Source organism: Lathyrus oleraceus, chromosome 1, assembly GCF_024323335.1.
Source record: "Lathyrus oleraceus cultivar Zhongwan6 chromosome 1, CAAS_Psat_ZW6_1.0, whole genome shotgun sequence".
NCBI lineage: Eukaryota > Viridiplantae > Streptophyta > Magnoliopsida > Fabales > Fabaceae > Lathyrus > Lathyrus oleraceus.
This window is the reverse complement of record NC_066579.1, coordinates 180,372,671-180,384,841: the sequence shown is the minus strand read 5'-3', so window position 1 is coordinate 180,384,841 and position 12,171 is coordinate 180,372,671. Positions and strand designations below refer to the sequence as shown.

At 38.2% G+C, this 12,171-nt stretch overlaps 1 protein-coding gene and 1 pseudogene across 1 annotated transcript; both read left to right on the top strand.

Moving 5' to 3' along the window:
• Positions 1 to 420: 420 nt before the first annotated feature.
• LOC127116422 (uncharacterized) lies at positions 421 to 520 on the top strand (annotated as a pseudogene).
• A 3,219-nt stretch (positions 521 to 3,739) lies between these two features.
• LOC127098260 (uncharacterized) lies at positions 3,740 to 4,225 on the top strand. The gene has a single exon (XM_051036800.1). It carries the CDS (start codon positions 3,740 to 3,742, stop codon positions 4,223 to 4,225), a length of 486 nt encoding a protein of 161 aa, XP_050892757.1.
• The last annotated feature ends 7,946 nt before the right edge of the window (positions 4,226 to 12,171 follow it).

Below are 12,171 nucleotides of genomic sequence, written 5' to 3'. Positions count from 1 at the left end.
GTATTCGAATAGGGGCTTCCTTGAGCATAGTTTACTTGCTCTGTTTGGATTCCAGTCAAGAGTTGACATTCCGCAGGAGTGTGGCCTTGGATTCCACAGACCTCGCAATTCTGAGCTATAGCAACCACGGCGGTTGGTGGTGATACATTTAAACTTTCAATCTTCTGGACCAAAGCATCCACTTTTGCATTGACGTGATCAAGGTTACTTATCTCGTACATGCCAGTTTTCGGTTGAGGTTTTTCCACTGTTGTTCGTTCGGTTCCCCACTGATAGTGGTTTTGGGCCATGCTCTCGATAAGCTGGTAAGCATCAGCATAAGGTTTGTTCATTAATGCACCACCTGCAGCGGCGTCTATTGTTAACCTTGTATTGTATAAGAGACCATTATAAAATGTGTGAATTACTAACCAGTCTTCCAAACCATGGTGTGGGCAAAGTCTCATCATGTCTTTGTATCTTTCCCATGCTTCGAAAAGAGACTCGTTGTCTTTCTGTTTAAATCCGTTTATCTGGGCTCTTAACATAGCTGTTTTGCTTGGCGGAAAATATCGGGCAAGGAAAACTTTCTTCAACTCGTTCCATGTGGTGACTGAGTTGGAAGGTAGAGATTGAAGCCATCTTCTAGCGCTATCTCTTAATGAGAAAGGAAAAAGACGAAGTCGAATTGCCTCTGAAGTGACACCATTAGCTTTAACAGTATCAGCATATTGAACAAATACGGATAAATGAAGGTTTGGATCTTCGGTAAGATTTCCAGAGAATTGGTTCTGTTGCACAGCCTGCAGCAGTGAAGGTTTAAGTTCAAAGTTGTTTGCTTCGATTGCGGGCGGAGCAATACTTGAATGCGGTTCATCTTGCGATGGAGCGGCGTAATCTCTAAGAGCACGAGCTGGTTCTGCCATCTCGGTTAAAGAAGGAAAAATGTTTTTGATATCAGGAAGGTTTATAGGAGGGAGATTGTTTTCAGCACGATATTCCCGAATTCGTCGTAAGACTCGGAGATATAGTTCGATATCGTTGATTCGTAAATAGAGCGGTTCGCCTTGAGAGCGAGTGCGTGGCATACAAATCAACGAAAGAAAGAATAGAAGGAAAAAGAAACCTTAGTCTCTACAGCGTAACGGAAGAGTTACGATATCGATTGAATAAAAGTCCCCCGGCAACGGCGCCAAAAACTTGATCGCTCGACTGTGCGAGTCGAGAATGGGATACAAACTGCAAGTGCACAGTTCTATCGCGTAGTTTTAAAAGATATCGATCCCACAGGGACTTATGAATCGATGTACCGTTATCTAAGGTTACTACGTAAATCTAAGGTGAAAATGTTTGATTGTTTGGGGAAAAGGGAGCTAAGAGCTAAACTAATATCTAGATTAAATATTAATAAAACGGATATCGGTATGTGGTTCGTCAAAACTAGGGAATCAATTCCTTGTCGGTCTCTCGGTTTTAAAATAAATCGTTTCGACTAACTTTATTGGTTAAAGGTTTTATCTCAAACTCTCGCTCTGTTGAAGAAACCATGATCTTATGTTAATGTTGCTGTCACTTATAATTAAGTCAAAAATCATATTTTGAAAACAATAAAGTTGCAGAAACTCTTTTTAAGAAAATACTGACCGTTTTAAACACCCTTATCTCAAACTTTCGCTCTGTTGACTTAGGTTATACAATTAAATCTAAATGCTTAACTCTCGTCCTCACATTCAATCTTTAAAAATACTTTTTGGAAAAAGGTCAGAATTTAATTAATTCTAAAACTTGCTCTCGCCCTGAGATAGATTTAATGACTAACTTACACTGTCCAGTTAAAACCTCAAACTCTCGCTCTGTTGGTTTCAACTTCTTTATGTCTTTTACCTTTGTAAAAAAATCTTGTTATTAAACCTGTAAGTCAAGACCGTAAAAAGATTGATTCTAATTTTAAGTTTGAATAGACCGACTTAGTTTTGATCCCTCTTTCTGCTTACTTTACATACCGATACCTAGGCAAATTAGCCAGACATGCTTACTGAATAATAATTAATATCATGCATACACAGACTCATTTCAGGCAGGCAATGCAAATAAACAATAGAATAAAGCATAAAAATTAAATAACAATTAAAGAACCTGAATGCGTAATACAATGGTCTTGAACACTCCACCACAAGCCGGTAGGATTTGTTCTTCGATTCTTCAATTAAACAGTAAATTAAATCAAGGAAATAAAAAAACTCGAATATAACGTAAGGTTAAATCCGGTATAAAGTTGCCCAGTAGTTTCCGGTGTAGAAACTACTACGCGAAAAATATCTAAAAGCTAAGAACGGGGGAAAATAAATTGCAAGGGAAAAAAAGAACAAAGCTTGCAAAATAAAATAAATAAAATGGACGATGCTGGAAAGGAAGAAAAATAAGCAAAGGCGTGAAAAAATAAATTTGGCAGAGCTTCCGCAAAACTGAGCGTGCAAAAACTCTGTAACTTTTGGTTTGTGAGACGGCTATTTATAATAGCCTTGGTAGCAGCATTCCGTTTCTCTCCTTCTTCAGCGTGGCTATATCCACGGCGTGCATATAGGAGACCAATTCCTTAACGTTATTCTTCGAGTCCTTCTGAGGGCGATACTTGCGCCACAAAGGTAGTGGGGTTGCGTGACGCTCGTCACGCTATGTGTGACGTCCGTCACAAGGCTCCTTCGCGTGACGCTCGTCACGCGTCCTGTGACGTCCGTCACAGGCACAGCATTGGTGACTTGTGCGCTTTGGGCTGGGCTTTGGCCTTTGGTTCCTTTTCTCTCCTTTTTGTTGCTTTTTACACCTCCTTTTCTTCCCTTTTTCACTTTTGCTTCAAAATGGGTACCTGATATAAATAGAAGAGAAATACTGCATAATATCTGATAAAATGGGATAAATTAGTGTAAATGATAAAATAATTTAATTGAATTAAGTCTTAAAAAGCGATATAATTTCGTGTTATCATCTTGGAAGAAAGCCATAGGAGTAATTTGAGTATTCATCCCGGAGCGACTAAGATGTACCAAGATTTGAAAAGATTATTTTGGTGGTCGGGAATGAAGCGTGAAGTAGCTCAGTTCGTGTATGCGTGCTTGACTTGCCAGAAATCAAAGGTGGAGCATCAAAAACCTGCGGGGTTGATGCAACCGTTAGAAATTCTTGAGTGGAAGTGGGATAGCATTTCCATGGACTTTGTAACGGGTCTACTGAATACATCTAGAGGATGTGATGCTATTTGGGTGATTGTTGATAGGCTTACGAAGTCGGCTCACTTTATTCCTATTAACATAAGTTATCCGGTGTCGAAGTTGGCGGAGATTTATACCAATGTTATTGTGAAGCTGCACGGTGTTCCTCTTTGTATTGTTTCGGATAGAGATCCGAGGTTCACTTCAGAATTTTGGAAGAGTTTGCAAGAAGCTTTAGGTTCCAAGTTGAGGTTGAGTTCGGCGTATCATCCTCAGACGGATGGTCAAACGGAGAGGACTATCCAATCCTTGGAAGATTTGTTAAAGGCGTGTATTCTTGAACAAGGAGGTTCATGGGATACTCACCTTCCGTTGGTGGAGTTTACTTACAACAATAGTTACCATTCAAGTATTGGAATGGCGCCTTTGAAGCTTTGTATGGGCGGAGGTGTAGGACTCTGTTGTGTTGGCATGAATCTGGTGAAAGTGTGGTACTTGGACCCGAGATTGTTCGAGAAACTACCAAGACGGTTAAGATGATTCGGGATAAGATGAAGATTTCTCAAAGTAGGAAAAAGAGTTATCATGATAAGAGGAGAAAGGATTTGGAATTTCAAGAGGGTGATCATGTGTTTCTAAGAGTCACACCTACGACCGGTGTTGGACGAGCATTGAAAGATAAGAAGTTGACTCCTCGTTTCATTGGACCGTATCAAATTACGAGTAGAGTGGGAAAACTTGCTTATAGAGTGGCGTTACCGCCAAACCTCTCGAATTTGCATGACGTGTTCCATGTGTCTCAACTTAGGAAGTATATTTTGGATCCGTCTCATGTGATTCAAATGGATGATATTCAAGTGCGCGATAATCTTACGGTTGAGACGATGCCTTTGAGGATCGAAGGTCGTGAGACGAAGTCCCTACGGGGAAAGGAAATTGATTTGGTGAAGGTTGTTTGGATTGGTGCAGTCAGAGAAAGCACGACATGGGAATTGGAGAACAGGATGCACAACTCCTACCCAGAGTTATTCGAATGAGGTAATTTTCAAGGACGAAAATATTTAAGGGGGGGAGAGTTGTAACGCCCCGATTTTTATTAAGTGTTATTATTATTATTTTATAATGTTTGATTTATAATTATTTCGGTAAAATATTTTATTGTGTGTTAATATATTATTAGAGTTTAATTATGAGAATTGTGGTATAATAGCTATTGGGCCTAGTGGTGTATATAGTAATTAAGGGAGGTGTAACAATTAAGCCCATTAGTTAGTTTTTATTTAATTAAAACAAAGAATAGAAATAGAATAGAAATAGAATAGAAATAAGATAGAAAGAGAAAGAAGAGAAATAGAAAGAAGTAGAGAGAAGGAGGAGAAAAAAGAAGAAAAGAGAGAAAAGTTAGGGTTTGGAGGAGGAAGAGGAAATTGGAGAAGAAGAGCATCATCTTGATCAACCCAAGCTTGCTAGAACACTATAGAGTAACTCAATCATCATCTCTAAGGTAAGGGTGTGAGTTATCATTTCCTATAATTATGAAAATGATGGGTTTTATGTGGGTAATGGTTGTTAGAGGATATTGTTGGGTTTTGATGTTGTGATTGGATTCCTTGCTTTGAAAATGTTGTTTGTGTTCTTGATGTAGTGTTGATTGTTTGTGATTATTAAACATGTATCAATTCTTTGCAAAATGTTAGGGTCAGGTTTAGAAGAATGATAAATAACATTGTGTGTTGTGTTGTTGTTGATGGTTTGGGGTTGATGTATGTTGTGAAAAATATGCTATTGTGTAGATGAATCAAAGTATGAGTAATTTCACAAATTGCAAATTTAGGAAGTGTTGGAAATTAACTGAATGATGTTTAGAATGATGAAATAAAAGTTAAATTGTGGTTAGAATGGCTTTGTAATATTGAAAATATTGTAGTTCGTTGAATTCTGAGAATGAGACTTTTTACGGAATCGTAATCGGAGGTCCGGAAGGTATTTAACGGTCAAAAACGCATTTTCTCTGTTTTCTGCTAAATTCGCGGCGCGAAAGAGAGTTCGCGGCGCCAACTGAGTTGAAAACAGAATTCTTTTGTAAACTCCAAAAAGTCATAACTTTTGAACCGTAACTCCGTTTTGGTCCCCGTTCGAAGCGTTGTGAAGCTTATGAAATTTTCTACATGTTGTTGATGTTTATAGGCCATTATAAGGGCTTATTTTAATAAGTGATTATTTTGGAAAAGTGATTAATAATTGATATAGTATGAAGCCTATTTGATTAATGAGGAATATCACTTAACTATAGTGTTTAGGTGTGCGATGTAAATAAACATAGCATGAGGTTGAATTACCTAAGAGATTGTATGATGAAACAATTGATTGTGATGATTATTCTCATTTGTTTTATATATAAACATATGTATGAATGTTGGTGAAGATGATGTTGTATGAATGCTTTTATGCATGTGAATGGCGACGTGGCCTGAATGGCAATAGCGACGTGGGCTTCGGCCATTGTGATGAGTTATGTTGATGCGATGATGATTTTGGTGTATGTGTATCATTTATCACGGAGTCACATACATTTGCATAAGCGACGTGGCCTTTTGACAATAGCGACGTGGCCTTTTGGCAATAGCGACGTGGCCTTTTGGCAAAAGCGAAGTGGGCATAAAGCCTTGGCCTTGATGGCAAAGCGACGAGTCGGTACCGCATAGCATTTGCATAGTTGAGTCACATATGTTGGTTATGTTTGTTTCCGCATTTTGTGATAATTGTTGTTATGTGACGGTTTATGATGTGCGGTGATATTTTGCGATGATGCGATGAATCGTAATGTTTTATGATGGATTGATGAAATGTTAAAGTGATGAGATGCTATGATGTAACGTTGATGTTGTGGATGATTATTGACTTTGTTTATGATTAAATACATAAGCATTCAAGTGAAGGATTGTGCGATGTGGTAACAATATTTCTAACTTTCCAAATTTACTTATATATTGCTTATCATTATCTTGATTATATGATTTGAGTATCTCACCCTTTTGTTGTTGGCCGTTACCTTTATATTGGTAACGTGCAGGTGCTCCGCGTTGAGAGGAGGATAGTGGTAGCACACTTTTGGCGTCATTGCTCTGATTAGGATTGTAACACTCAGGGGTTAATGAACGTTTTCCATGATTTTGATAGTAACAATGCCCTTTTGTATATCATTGTATATGATAGTTGTGATGGGCATTTGTTTGCTTGTTTTCTTTTGAATGTGTAGATGTACGACTCAACTTAATTATCTAAATGATTTCTGTTGCGATGTTTTGTGTATTGCTGCTATATGGACTAGGTGAATCCATATACATTGTTGTTTATTATTTAACAAGGACTAAGTGGATCCTTGCGCAATTGCCGTGTTGTGCAATTTGTTTAAGTGTTGATGAAATGATATATGTGATGCCTCAATTTTGTGAGAAATTTGTTTACTCTGATTTTTAATTGAATTTACGACGGGTAGAATTGGGGTGTTACAGTTGCAATCTTGCATCTCAAATCTCTTGAGTATTTCACCGGCATATCTTCTTCGGTGTATCATCAAGCCTTTACTACTCGTAGAATTCGATGCCAAGGAAATATGAGAGATTTCCCAAGTCTGACATTTCAAACTCCTCACTTAGGTCATGTTTGAAATCTTCGATCTACTTCTTGCAACTTCCTACTATCAACAGGTCATCAACATAGAGACACGCTATAAGCAACTCATTATAGCTTATTATTACATATACTCCATGCTTAGTTGTACACTTCACAAATTCCTTCTCCCTTACGAAACCGTCTATCTTCTTATTCTAAGCTCTTGAAGCTTACTTAAGTCCATACATGGCTTTATGCAGTCTGTATACCTTGCTTTCTTAGCCATGTTTCACAAATCCAGCTGCTTGTGCAACATAAACTTCTCCATCTAATGGGCCATTAAGAAATGCATATTTTACATCCATTTAAACTATGTTCCAGTTGTTCATGTTTGTTAGACTAACACTCAACCTAGTCGTTTCGATTCTAGCCACAGGTGCGAAAACTTCATCGAAGTAGATTCCCTCCTTATAAAGAAATCCTTTCACCATAATTCTTGCCTTGTGTCGAGTTACTTCACCTTTGGGATTCAATTTCACCTTGTATACCCACTTCACATTTATTTCTTTCTCGCCTCGAGGAAATTCGACAAGTGACCAAATGTTATTGACTTCGATGGACTCTGGTTCCTCATTCATTGCTTTCACCCACTTTGAATGAAGGAAAATTGTGATCCAAAACGCAGCGGAAATTATTATTTTTTCCTTTAGTGATCCTTACGAATGGGCATGATCAGTGATAGAAACCATTACCTCTTGTGGCGATTGAAACCTTTGATGCATATCTAAGGAGTGATCACGAGTGTTGAATGGTGACAATGCCTCTACTCAGTCCACACGAATGGATTACTTCAATCTCATTGCTAGCTGCTATGAATGAAGGCTTTAAGTGTGTGTGTGTGTGTATGTGTGTGTGTGTGTGTGTGTGAGAGAGAGAGAGAGAGAGAGAGAGAAAAACAAAATTTCATCAAGTAAAATGCTACTGCACAAGGGTTCTATTTATAAAACCACTTGCGTGGGCTGCAAGCTAAAAAGCCCACTTAAGTGTACGTGGCACATATCTTATGGTATACCGAAAATCACTTAAGCGTGTGGTACTGTTAGATGCCCAAAAGTGCTTATTTGAGCTATCAAATGTGGGCATCTTTCACTCCTTTTTGTCGTTAAAGTGTTTGAAACCGCCTTTGCCTTTGATGATTTGCAGTACAATGTTAAATGATCTTGGTACCCTTAATTTTTGTGTTATTGTGCAGAAATTAGGCATGAAAGAATAGAAAACAAAGGCACATGAATGATGGCAAAGGGACCAAGAAAGGAAGCATTCATCAGCATGCTCGCTAGGCGAGTGCTGTAGCGAAGTGCTCGCTAGGTGAGCACCCAGCGAGCTTCCAGCGAACATCCCCAGAATTTTACAATAGCAAAGTCAGCAAACTCGTTAGGCGAGCACCCAGCGAAGGAGGTAGCGAACACTCCCAGACTTGGGAAAATTCATAGCTAGAACTTACTCGCTAGGCGAGCACCTAGCGAGCTCCCAGCGAGCAATTCCAGTAGCAAAACCCTCTAAACTCGCTGGAGCGTAGGAGGAAGCGTGGGCTTCGCCTAGCGAACATGAAAACAGGGCTTGGAAGATTCTTCTGGCGCAGGTGCCTCAGGTGGCCTATTTTGGGGCTCGCTAGGCGAACCATTCTGCTCGCCTAGCGAGCATGACAGCTCAGACAGCAGTACTATAAGTAGCAGGGGCTACTTTTTGGAAGAGATACTTAGCATTTTTAGATATTTTCTGCATTTTTCTTGGGATATACTTTGTAACCTAGAAAGACTTTTTCTTCATTTTTCTTCATCTCTTAACATTATTCTACAAAAAGAAGGTGGATTCCCATCCAATCTCGATTCTTCGACTTGGATGTTGATCAACTTTCAACCGAAACTTGTTGTACAAGCTACCATGAAAATGAGTAGCTAAGTCCTTCATTTTGTCAAGGTTAGATGTAGATGATCATAAGCTTTGTGTGTATATGGGATGATCTTCATTTGTAAACTCTTTAATGATGAATATATGGTGAAAACTTTGTTTTATTGATAACTCTTTGTGTTGGTTTATGATCGAGAGATGTTTACCAACTCTTTACCTAGGTTTTCATCCAATCTTGCTTGTTAGCTAGAGATAGTAATGAATGATTTTGTTCACCATAAAGTTGAACCAAAAAGTTGTCATTTTGATAGATTGTGTGAGAGATCAACAATGGATCAAAATGGGAAAACCCACAATGTGTGTTAGAGATAAACACATTGGGAGGACTTTGTGAAATAGTTTATCATCTAAAGGAGTTTATGAGTTTTGTTGATCGAACATATGCATGCAAAGTGATAGTCGAACCCTAACTTTGACAATTTTTCTCAAATAGAAAAACCAAAACTTTTACCGCATTTTCTTACACTTTTATGCAAGCTACCGTTACTAAAACCAAAACCTCCCTTGTTACTACGAGTTAAGAATTAAAACAACTTTCGAACGGCGGCGATATCTCACAATCCCTGTGGAGACGATAACAAAAACCCGACATACCAACCCTTACACCAACAGGTACCTTACCACATTTCATATTCTACTTAAGTGAACCGTACCCTACGATGCTCTAAAATTTACTTAAATGAAATGTACCTTACGGTGTTCCTTATTTACTCTGTCTCTCATTAATCCGTCCTTTTGTGTGTGACCCTATAGGTTTTTGCGATATTGGCAATTATATTAAATCACGTATTTAACATAATAAACAGTGAGCGGTATCTAGTAACACATCACTACTACCCAAGACACGAGAATGTCATGTGATTTTATAAATCCCTTTTTGTGATAATACTTGTATGTATAATTACCCTTTTGCCCTTATGTATATATTGAACACAAGGCATATATCGTGTCATCCTTGTCCAGTTCAATATTGGGCCCTTAGACATTTATCCTATTACGCGGGATGGAAAAATTCCATCTAGGTAACTCATGTCCATCAGCATGCTTCGTGGAGTACCCATCAACTGTCTTTATGGTCATCCAATTACGGATAATGTTTGATCAGCAATAAAGCACTTGACTCTACATCTAGGATCCATAGTGGTTTCAAGTCAAAGGGTGGTATACACCACTATCACCATGAGAATAACTTATGACACTTTGCATAACATTTTATGTAGTATTCTCATAGCGGGTCAATCCAGTATAAATATTACTCCTAATATTCATACCTATGTTTTAGACTTAATAACTCCTTATCCGTGATCCATGAGATATGATCATCAGCCTATATACATAATAGTCTTAATGATTTAATGTTATCCCACTTTACAACAAAGCTCGACTACGGATACTTTAAGAATAATGTCCTTATGTTTTATGGGATCTCATGATTAAACCACACTTGATATATTAAACGGACTAGCTATTCTAGGGACTTTATTAAACAAACATAATAAAGAAAAAGCCTTTTATTATTAATAAATAATTCGATACAAGTACCAAAATTATTGGCCTCTAGGGCTTACACCAACAATCTCCCACTAGCACTAGAGCCAATCAGGCATACCCCTAATACCCATAGATCTAGTATGGCCATCATGCTTCTTTTGCGGAAGAGGCTTTGTCAATGGGTCAGTAATATTGTCAAGTGTAGGTACTCTGCATATTTTCACATCTCCTCTATCTATCATCTCTCGAATGAGGTGATAACGCCTAAGTATGTGTTTGGATCATTGGTGATATCTAGGCTCCTTAGCTTGTACGATAGCACCATTGTTATCACAATAAAGATCAATGGGATCCACAATGCTAGGAATTATGCCAAGTTCACTAATAAACCTTTTGATCCAAATAACTTCCTTTGATGCACTTGAGGCAGCAATATACTCGACATCGGTTGTAGAATCAGCAATTGTATCTTGCTTTAAACTTTTCCAGCTCATAGTGCCTCCGCTTAAGCAGAACACATAACCAGATTGCGATCTAAAGTCATCCTTATCTGTCTAGAAACTAGCATCGATGTATCCAATTACAACAAGCTATCCAATGAGTCCTTAGTCCTTCTCAAATACTTAAGGATATTCTTGACAACTACCCAATGAGCATCACCAGGATCAGATTGGTGCATACTCGTTGCACTTAAAGCATACGAGACATCTGGTCGAGTACATAACATGGCATACATGATAGATCCTATTGCAGATGTATATGTAATCTTATTCATGTGATCCCTTTCTTCCTTAGTTGAAGGGGATTGTGTTTTTGATAGACACAGGCCATGTTGCATAGGTATGAATCCTTTCTTGGAATCATGCATATTAAAGTGTCTCAACACTTTGTCTATGTATGTAATCTGATTTAGGCCAACCAGTTTTTGTGATCTATCTTTATAGATCCTGATTCCTAATATATAGGTTGCTTCACCTAGGCCCTTCATAGAAAAGCATTTCTCCAACCAAGTCTTTACTTGTTGTAGGGTAGGGACATCGTTTCCAATGAGTAATATGCCATCTACATATAATACCAGGAAGACGATCATGCTCCCACTAACCTTCTTGTAGACACAAGGCTCATCTTCATTCTTGATTAATACATATTGTTTCGCTGTTTCATCAAAACGAAGATTCCAACTTCTGGAAGCTTGCTTCAATCCATAAATTGATCTCTGTAACTTGCATATCTTTTAGGCTTCTTCTGGTATTTCAAATCTTTCAGGTTGTGTCATATACACATCCTCAAGAAGATTCCCATTAAGGAAAGCGGTTTTGACATCCATCTTCCATATTTTATAATCATGATATGCAGCGATAACAAGTAAAATCCGAATAGATTTAAGCATTGCAACTGGTGAAAAGGTTCCATCATAGTCAACCCCATGAATTTTTTTATATCCTTTTGCAACCAGTCTTGACTTATAAGTATGTACCTTACCATCCATGTCAATCTTATTTTTGAAGACCCACTTGCATCCTCTAGGGCTAACTCCTACAGAAGGCTCTACCAAGGTCCAAACCTGGTTTGTGTACATGGAATCCATTTCATATTTCATGGCTTCTAACCATTTCTCAGACTCAGGATCAGTTATGGCCTCTTGGTAGGTCACAGGCTCATCTTGATCCATGAGTAATACATCACCTTGATCAATTATGAGATATCCACATCTCTCAGGTAGGTGACATATCCTGCTTGACCTACGCTGGTCTTGTTCTACTTGAGCAGGTTTCTCTTCCACAACTACTTGTGTTACCTGCTTTAATTCCTCCATAGGTGTATCAATGCATTGTGATTCTTGAATTTCTTTAAGTTCTACTTTCCTCCCATTGATTCCTTTGGAAATAAAATCCGTTTCTAGGAA

Excerpts from the sequence above, each read along its gene's own strand:
- LOC127098260 (XM_051036800.1), top strand. The coding sequence starts at position 3,740 with ATGAAGATTTCTCAAAGTAGGAAAAAGAGTTATCATGATAAGAGGAGA.